Source organism: Podarcis pityusensis, assembly GCF_964106645.2.
Source record: "Podarcis pityusensis genome assembly, contig: HAP1_SCAFFOLD_841, whole genome shotgun sequence".
NCBI classification, from domain to species: domain Eukaryota; kingdom Metazoa; phylum Chordata; class Lepidosauria; order Squamata; family Lacertidae; genus Podarcis; species Podarcis pityusensis.
In genome coordinates this window covers 1-17,069 of record NW_028293374.1, presented here as the reverse complement: position 1 = coordinate 17,069, position 17,069 = coordinate 1, and the positions used below count along the sequence as shown (strand labels likewise).

The window sequence follows — 17,069 nt, the reverse complement described above, 5'->3', positions numbered from 1 at the left end:
CATTAAGCATTTTTGCATACATTGGTGCCTGTTTTACCCAATTCCATTCTTGCTTGCTGCAGAAAGGGACAAGAAGTTCTGCAGGAGTCTCACTTTCCAAGCTCTGGAAGCCCTTTTTTGCTTCTGGGAGGCCACCAGCTTTTGAATATACAAGTGCAGGAGGCTGCTTAAACAGTGCATTGAAGTGCCTTTTCCATGACTGCCCAGTACGATAGTTAAAGCATTTATAAACACAGCAGTATATCGGGGGGGGGGGGGCTGTTCTGCCAGAAGCTGTAGTCTCAACGCAACAGAGATTACTGATCATACCTGATAGTAAAGGTAAAGGGATCCTGACCATTATGTCCAATCGTGGCCAACTCTGGGGTTGCGGCGCTCATCTCACTTTATTGGCCAAGGGAGCCGGCGTACAGCTTCCGGGTCATGTGGCCAGCATGACTAAGCCGCTTCTGGCGAACCAGAGCAGCGCACGGAAACACCGTTTACCTTCCCGCTGGAGCGGTACCTATTGATCTACTTGCTCTTTGAGGTGCTTTCGAACTGCTAGGTTGGCAGGAGCATACCTGATAGTATTGCTTCCTTATTACATTTTCTCCCTGCCTTTTCTTGAAGTGGCTCAGGACAGCCAACACAGACTTGCAGTAATGAATCGCTCAAGGCCACTCAGGGAGGTTCAGGGAGAACCCACTTCCAAAAACTCTGGCCACACCACACTCCGCCTTCTCAATTTGCAGTCCCTGCCTCTTTCATTCAGACTTCCTGCTCTGTACCACTGGAGCTCAAGCCGTTCTGGCCACCCTACTGCTCGGAGATGCCAATTTTCTCCATGGACAACATGAAATGCTGTATCTGGTCATCTGTAGATTCAATCATGTGAGATGGAGCAATGTCACTTCTTTTGTTTTGCAAGCAAGCTGCTTGCTGTCTGTTCTGTAATCCTTTGCAGGGGAAACTTGTCTGGGTTTGGCAGTATAGGTATATAGATTGTTGCTGGGCACTGTGCTCTCCTGCACCATGTCATTCTGCTTCCCTACCCCCACATTCCCGGGCCCATGCTGACACAGTTCCAAAACTGTTTTCATGCACCTTGTGCCAGCTGGCATACCCTCTGGCACTGAGGCCTTGTTAAAGAGATCAGAGCTGACAGATTCTTGAGCAGCAATCTGATATAGGCCTTTAATTTGTGTGTGTGCTCATGCTTGCATGCTTGTAACAAACAGAGGCTTGTTAAGAGCTTTGCAGAGACTTCAAATGGTGCATTTGTTCTGCGCACTCTCCTGGCTCTCGCCGGTGTGCCACAGGGACCTTTGCTTCTGCATGCCACTCTGCCATTGTTTGGGCACTCCAACCCTGCATGCTGCGGAAAGGGACAAAGGGACATGCGGGAGCCCTTGCATTCAGATACTAGCAGGTGGTGTCAGTGCCGCTCTTTGTAAACCAGACGCAACATTCAGCACTAGAAAAATTAGGGTGATGATAAAATTTGCCACCTCCTGGACTGCTGCTGAGAGGAAAGTTGCAAAGAGACACAGTTTGTTCCCGTGAGCACCCTGTGTCTTGTATAGTATTTAGTGCAGTTCAGCTTCACATAATTTCTTTGATAGCTTTGGTCCAAAGACTTTGCAATTATGTTGTTGCTCACACACCAATGCTGCCTTCTGGCTCCTATTTTTATTTTTTACAAAGACTCATCCCTGTGAGACTGAACTCAGAGTTAAATTATTGTCAGTGGGACATACGCTCTCAAAGCTGAAGAGAATGATGAGATGGTAGAGTTTATTATAGAACTGGTTTAGACCATTTTCTGTGAAAAATTTGTGTATTATTGTCGTTATAGTTGAAGATTTATTCTCTGTTGGTCAAGTACAAGACCCTTATTTTTAGTGGGTTTTTTAAGGTGAGATAAATGCCATGCACAGCAGCTATATTTTAATTTCTAAAAGAATAAATGCTTGGGCTTATATTTATCTAGAACAGGGGTAGTCAACCTTTTTATACCTACCGCCCACTAATGCATCTTTCTAGATGGAAAAATTTCCTTACCACCCACCAGTGCTCGATGGAAGGAGGATTTAGCTTGTGCCGTAGAACCCCCTGCCGCCCACTTACAATCCTGAAATGCCCACTAGTGGGCAGTAGGGACCAGGTTGACAACCCCTGATCTAGAACATCTGCCCCCTGATCTAGAACATCTGCCCCCTGATCCCAAGCAGTGATGGGGTGTCTCGCTGCATTTGTTCATTGTGGAGGGAAAGTTCCATTACACATCATCGAGACACCGATATCTCTTAACTAAACAAATGAGGTAGATGGTAATAAGAGTCCCTCTCCTTAAAAAATAAAACAAAATTAGCTTAGCAAGTAAGTCTACAGAATTGACTTGCCTATAAAATGTTTAGATGCTTGCCTGTCTACCCACACTGTTGTTGTTGTTGTTTCTTCTATATCGTCCTTCATCTGAGGATCACAGGGTGGTTACAATATAAAAACAAAAAAATACATAACATGGTAGCAAACCAAAACACCACCACACACTGTTTTATCACTTATTTATTAAATTTCTATGTAACACTAGTCATTTATGTATGTAGATGGCCTGAAAAACACCTCTCTTCCCTTAGGAAAAGCTTCCCAACCTGGTTGCTGGGAGTGTTTCTGGTTGCTGGGAGGGTTCCGCTTTCTAATCTGTTTACAACTCTGTTTAAAATGGTTTTGCTGCACCCTGCCACGTTAGGGTGGGAAACATGATGTGAGAGCAAAAGGATTTATTCTTGATAAGGGCTGGTCTCCAGAACAGCACTATGTTGTTTGTTTGAAGTCACTTTTCTGCCTGTAGCCACTTGAAATATTCTGTTCCTGTGCTCCTGAGCCCACCCTATTAGGTTTCCTTTCATCTCACCTAGCATTTTGTGTGCTTTATATCCTTGTGAATTGGGATATTAAATTTGGCACCATAATCACTGGGCGGTTTTAAGAAGTATGGACCTAAATTTATTATTTGTATTCCTATTCTTTTTCCTTGTGTCTAATATTTTCCAACAGAGACCCTTTCCTACCAATACATACTTTAATAATTTCAGGGGGGAATTAATCTAGTAATAAGGGTTTATCTTGGGTTTCCCCCCAAGACCCATTTACCTGTGCCCAGGTGGGATTAATAAAATCCTGCTTTTTCAGAATGAAAAATCTATGGCACTTCTCCTTCAATGCTGAATATTGCAAAGTGCTGAGTGAGTGATGAAATTCCATAGGTTCTTTTTTCTCTACTCATAGTGGCAGACTTGGGAAGTGAATATTTGCATGTTGGTAACATGAATGAGAGAGTATTCTAAAGATGCAATAATTAAATATCAGCTTGGGAAATCCAATTCTTCTCTGGGACAAGGGTCTTTTAATCTGTTTTCTTGCCTGACTCATCACATAGCCCTGTAAATGTAATACCAGATAAAGAGCCAATAACTGACCTGCTGAATCTTGCAGATTCGTGGTAGAGATGAGCTATGAGCCAAGGACACTTTACTTTTCATATCCTAAGTTATGATGGCTATATACCCAAAATGAGGCTTCTGAGACACATGAAGGGAATATCATCACCAGAAATAAGAAGGGAATAAAAGAAACTTCAGGAAGGAGAACCTTAACAGGGATGAGGACCCAAAACAGCTAAGTCTGAACTGAGAATGCTCAGTGGGCACAGAATGTCATGGGAGAGGAAGAGAGGAAAAGAGGGAGAAATGGAATTAAATCCCCTGAAAAGGGTATGCTAGGCTGGCTGGAACCCTGAACTGGTGTGCCTGCACAAGCAACATTTTGTTACAGGCAGGAATGGGGAGTCTGTGGTCCTCCAGTTGTTGTTGGACAATAACCCCCATCATTGACCTATTGACCATGCCGAATAGGGCTGTTGGGAGTTGGATTTCAATAGCATCTTGAAGGCCACAAGGTTCCCATCCCACTTGTTAGCGAGTATATCAGAAGAAAATGATGTGATTCTAATCCGCAAGCACACTGTCCCACTGCCCTCTTCCCAAAGCCCATTAGTTCGCCTGCCCTTAACATGTGATTTCTTTCTTAATTGCAGGTTGCCAGTCGACGGTGACTATCATGTGACGGGCAAGTCAGCCAGCTGAGCAGCTCTTCAGTTTGTGGAATGCTTTCCCTACCCCTGATGCCTGACATTTGCATCTGAAGCCAAGGAATTCAGAACTGCACATGACCCACCTCCTTCCTAGGACTCTTCTGAGCAAGTGGAGAAGTGAAGGAAGAGGGCAGCAGCACTCAGAGGAGCAATGGGACTTGAAGGCCATGGTCACTTGAGATAAATGGCAGATCACTGGGCATCTAGTCTTGTAGCTGCTTGCTTAAGCTTTATCCCTCTCTGCAGCCCACATTTCTTCTCCGTGAGCTGCCACTGGCTCTTCCGGTGGTGGCGTTGGAGACACCGAAGGCAGCTTGGTTGGTGCCAAGCTTGAGGAAGGGATAAGCCACGCACCTCACCATGATTCATCTGTGGAAAGTAGTGAGGCATGTGCGACAGCTGGAGCTCCACAGATTGATCCTGCTGCTCATTGCTTTCAGCCTGATTTCCATGTGCTTCCTGGCTTACTACGTTACCAACAGCCCCAAAATAAAGGAACCGCCTCCGTTGCCCTTCAGCGATTGTAGCAACCAGCACAGGGTTCTTATTCAACCCCAGGCAAGCTGGAGGCTTATGAAATCAGTGGACAACTCACGCACAGACCCTGTGGTGCTCGTCTTTGTGGAAAGCATCTATTCCCAACTGGGTCAGGAGATTGTGGCTATCTTGGAATCTAGCCGGTTTAAATACAGGACAGAGATTGCCCCTGGAAAGGGAGACATGCCCACTCTGACAGACAAAGACCATGGCCGCTATGCTCTTATTATTTATGAGAATATCCTTAAATATGTGAACCTGGATACCTGGAACAGGGACCTCTTGGACAAATACTGTGTGGAATATGGAGTGGGGATCATTGGCTTCTTCAAAGCAAATGAGAACAGCTTGCTCAGTGCTCAACTCAAGGGCTTTCCCCTTTTCCTACATTCCAATCTAGGGTTGCGAGACTATCACATCAATCCCAGTGCCCCGCTCCTGTACGTAACTCAGGCTAATGAAGTGGAGCAAGGCCCCCTGCCTGGTGATGACTGGACAGTGTTCCAGTCAAATCACACCACCTACGAACCTGTGTTGATGGCCAGCACCAAATCTTCAGAGTCAATCCCGCATCTGACCACCCACAGAGCTCTGCATGCTACCGTGGTACAGGACCTTGGTCTGCATGACGGCATCCAGCGGGTCCTTTTTGGTAATAACCTCAACTTCTGGCTTCACAAGCTGATCTTTGTTGACGCTATTGCTTACCTGACTGGCAAGCGTCTATGTCTGACCCTTGATCGCTACATCCTTGTGGACATCGATGATATCTTTGTGGGCAAAGAGGGCACACGCATGAAGGTGTCGGATGTAGAGGTAAAGTTGGGCATTTTCTGCATTTTCATGCCGATGGCAGCCAGTGGTCTGGATTAGGGGCGGGGAAACACATACTGTCCTGAAATATAAATAGGGGTTAAGATCTACTAGCCGTTACAGTGTGGAAAAAGGCCAAGCAACTTCCTTTTGTGGTAACCATCGTGGCTTGAGCTCCACATTTGGTTGGGTCCTAAGAGATGGCAAGAATGTAAACCTTGTTTTTTTCTGCATGCTCTCTCTCTCTCTCTCTCTCTCTCTCTCTCTCTTTCTCTCTCTCTCTCTCTCTCTCTCTCTCACACACACACACACACACACACACACCAAAGACAAGCCACTTCTTCATGCCTGGGCTTCAGACCTTCTGAAATCTATAGCAGACTTGCTAGGGGCTAAGTTTCATTGAACCCAGTAGGACTTAATTCCATGTACAGAATTGGGCTATGAGAAGCTCTTCTATTTATCAGTATGATGGGTGGTGACAGAAACGGAGGCTCAGTTTGAGCCTCTTCCAGCATAATATGAGGGCTGATGCCAGAGATGCTGCACCACATGGCTTCTGCTTTATATCTGCTTGCACAACAACTCTCAACTTGAGGGTCCTGTAAAACAGTTACTGCCAGCTCTCTTCAGTATAGTTGGTGGAATGGTATGGAAGTGTCCGGTTTGCAGGTGTAAGTGTAGTTGTACTGACAACTTTCCTTGAAAAAGCATTTATAAAGTATTAGGAATCCTGGTCTGCAGCTTTTGTGTTCCCCTTTGTCTCAATTGGCCCTGATGACCTTATGCTAGGACCTCTTCTTCATGATGTCATTTTTCCAAAACAGAGACTGTGGCCTGGTTTGCACATCACATTAAGCTGTAGTTAAAAACAAACTATGGTTTTATGTAAGTGTGAAGCATTCTGCAGAGAAGTTCTTGCTGTGCTCCTCTCCCACTCCTGCTGCCATGCCATTGCGGGGGGGGGGGACAAGCTAAAGTCTGGCATATTGTGATCTTCAACAAGCAGTAACAAGGGTTTGTGCTTTGCTTACCACTCATGATTTGCTCAGGGGTAACAAACAGCCAACCCAGATTCACATGACACACCAAACTCTGCCTTGCTTCCCAGCAGCGTAGTAGAGTGAGAATTTTGAGCAGCGTTCAGTAGCAGACTGTGTGTTCATATTAAATCATTGCTTGTGATTAACTATGGTTTAATTTGATATGCAACAAGGCCAACCCCATATACAAGGGCAACACATATTTGATTGCCAGATCTCAGACATATACATGCACTCCCTTGAGCATTTAGAAGATTTGGCTGAGGGCAGGGGTCAGTTTCTGTTCACCCCAGGTGCTAGGGAAGGTGGAAGCAGTGAGAAGACTTAACATAGCTTCTGCCAAAGGGATTGGTGGAGACTACAGATAATGGCTGGATACTAACCTAATCTAAATCTCTGTATAGGGAAAAATGATTGTGTGAAGCAGGCCTAAGAGGAACACTGTAAGAAAGGCAGAAATTCATAATAACTTGTCCCTTTGTGAGAATGGTCAGGGCATGGCTCTATAACCATACTTAAGACTCTGAAAATCCTATCTATAATCCTGTGTTTATCAGTAGAACTTAAACCCAAATCACCAGGGCAATCCTTCCCAAAGCCGAGAAAGCAACACCCCTGTTTATTTCTGGAAATTGCTCACCCTCCTTGCATTACTCATTTTATTTATTTTGTGCTGTATTTATATGGCTTCCATTCTGCAAACTAGCTGAGATTGGATTCCCAGCCAGTGACCAGACCCACAGATGGAATTATATCAGACATCTTTGGCACTCTATTTGCCCCAGAAGGAAGATAGAAGGTTTCTCAAGTGACTGCAAAAAACAAACAGACACAACCTCAGACCAGATCATTCTAAAATATATTTTGTTTGGAGGTTTAGTAGAGTGAAATGGAGCAATAATCTGAGATCAGTGAAACAGAATTTCAGGCAAAGCAGATAAAGCTCAGATTTATCCATTTAAAAGAGGCTCTGTGGGTGCAGAGCTGGAAAGGTTAATGAGTTTTCATTTTTAAAAATAAAAAAAGCAAGAAATAATTTCATGGGTTTGTTATTGAGTTCTCAGAGGGAGAAGGAAGTGGAGGGGAATTTCTCAGTGAAAAAATAGCTGGTGTGTTTTCCTGACAAGTTATATAAAAGCGATTCAGGTTAGTCTAACCAAATGCCTAATCAAGTTTAAATATGATAGATCCTGCTGCCTTGCCTCCTAAAAGGATTCAGATTGTGTCTTGGTGATGAAAATTGTTTTGGGAAAAGCATCTTTCTGTAGTGTCACATATTGGCCAGCAGCTTAAAACAGCAGTGCAAACTATGTAAAAAGACTTAGCATGCATGCTTAATTTGCTTGTATGAATTAGTTTTGCAGAATTTTGCAATCTATTTTTAAGGCTTTCTTAGTCAATAATTGGGGAAGGATTATTGTGGCTTAGAAAGCTGCAAGGCGACAGATGTATGGAACATGGGAGGAACTGGGCTTGTGCTGAGTAAGATCCTGCCACTGGAGCTCCTCCTGAGCAGCGCCTAGGAAACCTTCAAGTGGCAAATGGTCATCTCTGCCACAAAGAACCCTGCCTCCCAAATTGAAAGTTGCCTGTCTTTTAAGGGAAAGAAGATGTTTCCAAGATTTGCTGTCACTACCAAATTCTGTTTCTAGAAAATGCATGTTTTACACATCATCTGGAATAATGGATGTGTTAATGCATAGCCAACCAATCATGCACTTTTTCCTTAAAAGCCCCAAACTTATTTGTCTTTTAATTGGTTTCTGGATTTTAACTATGTTTTTATCTACATTTGCCATTGTGCACTGTTTGCAGAGCTTTTTCACCCTGTAGTTTGTAAATCTTTGTACTATGTGTGTGCTAATACATAAATCATCCATTCTAGATTTTTCTAGCATGTGACATTGCATATGTATGTGTTTGCACGGCTGATTGAGAATGGTATAACAAGCAGTGGCTTGGATAATTATCCTTCACTTTTGTAAAATAATGCCCACAAATAATGACAAAGTGTTCTGTCCTGTGAGTGCACAGAATAATGCAGTAACGTGCAATTTCTCAGGCACAAGGCAGGCCAATATTTGATGAGCAGCCAGGTAACAACAGGACCTTTGGCTTTGTAGCGGACTATGCAAGCAGTGCTGAAAGTGGTGTGAGGACTAGTATTTTCCCCTTCTCATGTTCACATCAAAGTTGAATAGCAGTAGGAACCTGTCTGCTCAGTAATCCTTCCTCCTTTACTGTAAGAGCAGGAAGTGTTAAGTTGTAGGTGAACATATCAGATGACACAGTGATTCTTCAAACAGCTCTTGTTTATTTCAGAGGCCAGAACAGAACTGAACTGAAAAGCTCAGTCAGCCTGCTTATATAGAGCTCCAGAACAGTGTAACTGTTGCAACTTTCTAAAACTATCCAATCACTGAACGTCACTTTCGATCCTTCATTTGCATAACTATATACAGTATCCCCCTGCTGGCCCAGGGTGAGAACTTCAGTACATAACAGGAAGCACTGGATATTATGTCCTGGTCAAATTTATTCCTATTTTTATAGGTAGTTAAAAGAAACAATTCAACCAGACCTAATGATGAGCTGAGAAAATGTGACTATTAAGAGGGCATAAGGGTTTCCCCCCCACACACACACTTGAACTGGAAGGAACAAAATACTCATTCAAAATATTTATATATATGAAAAACAAAGTGGCATGCATTTTTAATATTTTCATAGGCAAAGTTGTTTTGTAAGAGAATGTAGTAAGCAACGATATTTAAGTAATCTGGCTGCAGAAAGCACATGGCACTATGTTTAAGCTACTGTTGATATATCTTGTACAATTCAGATATTTTGTGAGGGAGTTACAACACTGGAGTGGTTAAAAGGACCAGGAAAACTTCAGTTTTGGGAAAGGTATAATGGGAAAAATAAAATGTTAATAGGTGCAAACTTGTGTTCAGTATTGTAGAATGTTGGAGAAGAGGTGGAATGGCCTACAGATAGAAGATTGTATACATATGAATATTTCCCGCTTCCTTTTCTGTCTTTGTTAATGATTATGCATTGTGAATCTTCTTGGTACTTTAAGATTACAACTGATTTCTTTTAGGTCAACAGTGAGCCTGCAGAGGGTGCTTATGGTTTGGGGAATCATTAAAAACACCAGGATGAAAGCAACAGAATGGGGGCTAGTTGGTACTAGCTGCCAACAATACAGTTGCAGCTGCCACAAGGAACAGGGTTGTTTAGGATTTATCAGCTGGCAGATATGTTGTCATAGTAACCCAAAGCAAGGCTTTAAATCTCCCTCAGTGCACAAAAGGGTAAGCCTCTTAGCATCATCTCTTTCTCACTCATCTTCACACCAAACTTTCCTAGCGATTGGAGACTGCTCAATAATGGTAAACTCAGGTGGACAGTGCTGACAGGACTGTAGCCAAAATGGGGCCACTGAGAATCAATTGCTTAGTACAAAAAAAGAAAGAATAAAACCATGTTGGGGCAATCCACACCCAACCACCCCAAAAAACAGCCAAAACAGGACGGAGCATGCTCAGTAGCAACAAAATTGAAAACGAACAATTGGAAAAGTAAAAGGAATACTGGTGGGATAGAGAGGCGAGTGAAAAATCTTGCTAGGAGGGAATGGCTGACTGAAACCCTAAACAGGAACATTTCTTTTATGACAGAAGATAGGCTTCAAAATTTTGTCGTATTTGTCCTGGTGTGGAAACAGGCAGGTTTGCAACTACTATAGTTGCAGATCACCAAGAAACACCCTTAGAAATGAGATGGTGTCACTTCCAGCACCTTTATTTGTCTGCACACTTGCCGTTTTTCTTAGCCCTACAAGTGGCGCACATGGCATTTTCATCCAGATTTTGGTTAGGGCAGTTTTTCTTCTATCAAAATACTGGAGACTATAAACTTGCCCTGTATTAAATAACTATAATAGATTCTTTACTTGCATGAGGAATGTGTGAATGTATGTGGCATTATATAGGGGAGAAATGTGTGGTCCCTACCTTCTCAGAAGCACATGAAATTAAGAAGAAAGCACATTGTGCAGGATAGGACAATGGTCTTCAAACTGTGGTCTGCAGGCTTCATTCAGCTGGTTCATGGAATGATTGTAGACAAGGACAAAAGGGGGGGCAGTCTCTCTCTACAACATCCCTGAGCATGCCAGCTTCAACCCCTCTACTCCCAGTCTTCCCACTTGAGCATGAAAGTCTGAAGGAAGCTTCTCAGCATGTTCAGCTAAACATTCTTAGAAGCCTCCACACAACTGGGAAACCTGATAACTCACAACTTCAAATTTCAAGAGGGCATTCGGCCAAACATCTGAACTTTGTACTAAGTGTGTGATGTCCAGGAGTGGAGAGGACAGGACCAGTGTGTTGTGGGGCGGGGTGGACAAGGGGAGGACTTTTGATGAAGTGGAGCTTATCGAGAGCAGGGCAACTAGGATCCAAGAGGGAAGCTAGACTAGCATTCACTCAGTCAAAATGATATCAGGTAAATGTAAAGTACCCTTTAAAAGGAACAAGTTTAAATTTTCAAGATTACGTAATATAAAAATGTGTTGTTCGGCAGTCTGTTGTTATGGCAATACATTTAGTAGGCCAACCAACATATTGCACAATAGTGCACAAGCTTTCAAGTTCTCCAGAACTCTTGATTAGACTAGATGGCTTAACAGTCTTCCAAGAAATGACAAAAGGTTGCTGTACTTCTTTTTCATTTTGGCTGAAGAGCAGTACAAAATTATTTAAGTCAATAAAATTAAGTTTCTCTTAAGCCATGTCCATGTTCTTCATTATCAACCTGTAAATATAAAATAAAACAATTATCAGGTATCATTATGAGGGGATTGTAGCTTAGACACACTAGAAAACCTTGTAAATGGTCCAAGCATTCTAATTTTGTTATTTTTCTGTTGTGAACTGCCCTCAGCTCTTCATATGAAGAGTGGTATACAATTATTATTATAATTATTATTTATTCAAGTGGTGGTGAGGGCTGTGGGGAAGTACAAATCTCCCAAGCATAGGCATTATCTGGGCATACCCATATCTCCAGCATGGACCCTCCTCCAAGGAGCAGAATGTGACGAACACTATTTCAGGGAGCAATCGTTTCTGTTAGAGCTCAGTCTGAATCCCCTTGGCTTTCGTCTTATTCATAAAATTCCTCATATACATTCAGAGGTATCTTGTTCTTCCTCTTCAAAGGAAGAGGCCCCAGATTTCTCCCCCCGCCCCGGCGTTTTCAGGAAACTATTTAATTTTGAAAAGTACAGTTCTTGTGTTGCTTTCATACTGTTAAACCTTTGTCTTATAGTGTGGTCTGTTGACTAGATACAAATAAATGAATCTAAATCTCAGCTACTCACTATGTTGTTGGTATTTTACCCAGAGGCAGCTATACATGTAATTTAGCATGTGCCAATTTGTGTGATGGACACTGCAATGCTCCTGCTCTCAGGTGCCGGTATTTCAAGATATATTGCAGTGCCTTATGCAGGGAACATAGTAGATTCACTGTATTCTTTTTGGAGCCTGCTAAAAACATTCCTGTTTAGACAAGCCCACCCAGTTCCTTAGAAATAATTTTATTAGAAGTAATTTTGATATGTTTTAGTATTTTAACTTGTGCATGTTTTAAAGTAGGGCTGTAATTCTTCTTGATTTTACTGCTTTATTGTTTGTAAACCACTTTGAGGGTTGTTGTGGTTGTTGTTTACAATCAAGCAATGTATAACTTTTATGAAATCATAATAATAATATCCAGGGACTGTCCAGTAATACAGCCTTCTTTAGGCTAATCCTCTGAACATGATAAATGAATATGACTGGCTGTCGAATATGACTAACTCCTGAAATAATACTTGGTTAATAACTCTGTGTGTAAAATTATTGTGAGGGTACTTAAAGCTGCCAAAATGTGCATAGCAACCAACTGGAAGAAGGCAATTGCTCCATCAGCTTATTTGTTTCATTTCATTTCATTTCATTTTAATCCCACTTTTCTACCAAAAAAGGCTCCCAGAGTGACTTATGAATCTCAGTAATAACCACATAAAAAACACATTACATAAGGAAAAGTGTTGGGGAAGAATGTGATAAAAATCAAACTGTGGCACTGTTTCTTAGCTACAGAAAATATATTTGATGCATATATGACCACAATCCAAATTTTACAATGTTAACCACTTCTGAATTGTATGGAATTTTTTGACAATTGACAATCACAATTAAAATAGTGATTAATAGGCAACAGGTGCATATCTCTGTTGAAAGATGGGACTTTTATTTGCAGGATAAAGCCATAAAGAAGGCATAGAGGATATGCTTTGGTAGCTAAATTGGCCTGCTTTATTTTTGACTTTGCAGAAGATTAAAGGTAGACAATCATGAGTTACTATGTAAATAACAATAGCAGGTTAATCATCACATTCAACTCTGGTTCCCTAGACAGGAGCTGAGGCAGAAGCCTATGGTCCAGCTGGCCAACCCAAACATTTTGTGGATGAGTTGATCTAGCTTAGGGTTTGCCATATCTGAAGAAAGCTATGCACTATCTTCTCCTCAAAAACAGAGAACCCGAGAGCAAGGCCGGGGACAGGGCTGGTGTGTGGTGCTGTGCTCTCCTGGACACGCTTTCCAAAGACAAGGGTCAGCCTTTAAGAAACCAATGTTTGGGGCTGCTTGTGCATTGCTGCCAGCATGTAGGCTTTGTATGGAAGTGCCCTTCTTGTTGAAAAATCTGATTAAGAATCTGTTTTGAAGTTTGTTTCCTCCTCTACCCCCCCCCCTTTTCTTATTTTTCAGGCTCTACTGAACACTCAGAACAAGTTGAGGACTTTGGTTCCCAATTTTACTTTCAACCTGGGATTTTCTGGGAAATTCTACCACACTGGTAAGCTGCCTTTGTTCTTTTCACCTGTATTGCATATTTCTTAGTGATATGCCATCCACACAGTCAGCACTTGTGTAAAGTCTGATCTGGATCAGGATCCTGGTATCAGGTAAAATAAGGTTTGTTAACCCTCTGGGCCTCGTTGCAGTTTTTTGGTCCAGGATAGATAAATATCTGGCAGGGTTTTGGCTTACAGGGACATGTAACCTCTACAAAGGTAGGGGCCTATTTGAATTCTTTGATTTGGGGAACTACTGGATCCAAGTGGTCTTCTGGCAGCTCTTGGGTACTATCAGTACAAAGGAGCGAATGGGAGCTTTTTATGCCAGGGAAGATAGCAGGCACAGAAGCAGGGGGCTCATTTGGATCAGCACCACAGTGTGGGGCAAAGGGTTAATGCCCCCCAGCTACGCCACAGCAGATCCCTGGTGTGGATGGGAACCTGGCGCCTGCTGTTTCCTTTTAAAAGCCATTCATGCAAATGAAATGTTGTCTTCTCTGGTTTGGCCGTTTAGTGTCTATGATGACTGACAGTTGAGCACCCCTTCCTTCCTTCCCCCTTCTTTCTAGGTACTGATGAGGAAGATGAAGGGGACGACATGCTGCTAAAGCATAGGAAGGAGTTCTGGTGGTTCCCGCACATGTGGAGTCACATGCAGCCACATCTCTTTCACAACGTCACTGTGCTAGCCGAGCAAATGAAACTCAACAAGCAGTTTGCTTTGGTAAGGAGCAAATTCAACAGGGGATGTTCCAGTCCGTGAGAAGTTTGACCCCGCTGATCCCAAAATTGCCATCTCAACAATATTCTGCCAAGTTTCCTTTCATTTTATCTATGTCTTGTTGCCTAGAGGCAATGTTTTACTCTTCACAGGCAATTGACTGTTTACAAACCTAGTATAAATGTGTTATGTCATATACCCCAGACCCAAGTTCCGATTTACTAACTCACTTATTTACTTTTTGTTTTGAGATTTCTGCCTTCCTTCCATTCAGCAAACTGCTAGCAGTACATGGAATAGAGGGTTCTTAGCATTTGTGTTCTTCTTCCAGGAGCATGGGATCCCCACAGACCTAGGCTATGCAGTAGCCCCCCACCACTCAGGAGTTTACCCTGTCCATGCACAGCTCTACGAGGCATGGAAAGCTGTCTGGGGCATCCAGGTGACCAGCACAGAGGAATATCCGCACCTTCGGCCTGCCCGGTACCGGCGGGGCTTCATCCATAATGGAATCATGGTGAGACAATGAAGCCCCTATTGATTATCTGGAGGAGAAACATGGCCACTAGTTTATTGAGTACTCATCCCTGCATTTTGAATGCTAATCTTCCCTGAAACTCTCAAACACAAAAGCAAAGGGAGCACAAGAAAGAGTCCCGCTGGATTTTGCCAAGGTCCATGCAGTCCAGAGCCCTGTTCTCACAGTGGCCAACGATGCCTCTAGGAGGCTTGCAAGCAGAGCATGAATGCAACAGTACTCTCCACTTGTGATCCCCATCAGCTGGAATCCTGAGGCATATTGCCTCCAACAATGGAGACAAAACATAGCCACTGTGGTTAGTAGCCACTGATAGACTTGCCCTTCATAAATCAGTCAGTTCTTTGTAGCAATCACTCAGACCAGTGTAGAATTCCCAGTATGTAGGATTCGAGACAGAAGAACTTCCAAGTGGAGCCATGCAACTGCTCCAACAGTTGTGTCACTATTGGGCAGCTGAGCAGGAGAGGCTGGATTGATTCCCCCCTTTAACTTTACATTATATATTAATAAAGAACTCAGTTCCCTTGAGCGCCAGTCCTCACGTAGCCAAAAGAGTTGACTCTTGTGCATGGATGGTGCTTTCAGCATGCTTAGGAGAACCATGAGGTTTGCGGAAATGCAAGAAAAGGTTTAGGAAAATTTCTTGTGGGGAAGGAAACCTCAGAACAGCCTCACGAGGTCTAAATATGCTGAGTAGCCGCAGAACACCAAGTGGTGTGTTTTTTCTTTCTTTCTTTTTGGAGTGGGACTGAAAATGGCAGTTAGGAATGATAGCAGAATAGCAAATATGATGTTGACACCATCTAACCCCAGTAGAATTGCCTTCTCCTTTGGCGGCATGTTCCCACTGTTGGCTGCATGTTAAAATTCACAGGGATAATCCACGGCCATCTCTCATTTTTCCTCTCCCTCTGGCTCTCCCAGGTGTTGCCTCGACAGACTTGTGGTCTTTTCACTCACACCATATTTTATAATGAGTATCCTGGTGGCTCCAAGGAGCTGGACAAAAGCATTCGCGGTGGTGAACTCTTTCTGACAGTGCTCCTGAACCCAGTAAGTACTGCAGCATTGGGGGGGGGCAGTGTTTGTGATTACCTGTGTGCTTTATGTGGTGAAGGATGGGGAAAAAGTAGTTGGAAATGCAGTCTGCACTGATTCTAAACACAGGCAGAAGTCCTGAGGCCTGATTCTCACCGGGCTGTCTCCTCAGACAGACAGATGTCAACAATGAATTTTATTTTTTTCTTAAGAGCACAGAAAAAGAAAACAGCTGAGGTGTGTGTGTATTTGGCAAAAGTTGGGCAAAAAAGTGAAGGGAAGCATTTGGGAGAAAAATTGGCCAAACAGTTTTGCCACCCAGGAACCTACTGAAAATGCTTCAGGGAGGACATAAATATGACACCCCAGAGGACAGGATCACACTTCAAAACGACCTTGACAGATTAGAGAACTGGGCCAAAACAAACAAGATGAATTTTAACAGGGAGAAATGTAAAGTATTGCACTTGGGCAAAAAAAATGAGAGGCACAAATACAAGATAGGTGACACCTGGCTTGAGAGCAGTACATGTGAAAAGGATCTAGGAGTCTTGGTTGACCACAAACTTGAAATGAGCCAACAGTGTGATGCGGCAGCTAAAAAAGCCAATGCAATTCTGGGCTGCATCAATAGGAGTATAGCATCTAGATCAAGGGAAGTAATAGTGCCACTGTATTCTGCTCTGGTCAGACCTCACCTGGAGTACTGTGTCCAGTTCTGGGCACCACAGTTCAAGAAGGACACTGACAAACTGGAACGTGTCCAGAGGAGGGCAACCAAAATGGTCAAAGGCCTGGAAACGATGCCTCATGAGGAACGGCTAAGGGAGCTGGGCATGTTTAGCCTGGAGAAGAGGAGGTTAAGGGGTGATATGATAGCCATGTTCAAATATATAAAAGGATGTCACATAGAGGAGGGAGAAAGGTTGTTTTCTGCTGCTCCAGAGAAGCGGACACGGAGCAATGGATCCAAACTACAAGAAAGAAGATTCCACCTAAACATTAGGAAGAACTTCCTGACGGTAAGAGCTGTTCAACAGTGGAATTTGCTGCCAAGGAGTGTGACGGAGTCTCCTTCTTTGGAGGTCTTTAAGCAGAGGCTTGACAACCATATGTCAGGAATGCTCTGATGGTGTTTCCTGCTTGGCAGGGGGTTGGACTTGATGGCCCTTGTGGTCTCTTCCAACTCTATGATTCTATGATTCTATGACAGAGGTTCTTCCTAGGGATAAACCTTCTTCTCAGGGGCAGCCTACATTCTTAGACTCAAAGCCTGGAGGGGAAACAGGGTTGCAATCGCTTGTTTTGTCCCTGCCCTC

The 17,069-nt window shown here is 43.2% G+C and overlaps 1 protein-coding gene across 1 annotated transcript; it reads left to right on the top strand.

The window, feature by feature from the left end:
• Positions 1-4,081: 4,081 nt before the first annotated feature.
• On the top strand, positions 4,082-15,795 carry LOC308469010 (bifunctional heparan sulfate N-deacetylase/N-sulfotransferase 2-like; the record flags this gene model as incomplete). The annotated part of the gene is made up of 5 exons (XM_081024331.1): positions 4,082-5,491; positions 13,362-13,449; positions 14,020-14,174; positions 14,503-14,688; positions 15,637-15,795. Coding segments are annotated over exons 1-5 (1,581 nt in total), but the record flags the coding sequence as incomplete, so codon positions are not given.
• Positions 15,796-17,069: the final 1,274 nt, after the last annotated feature.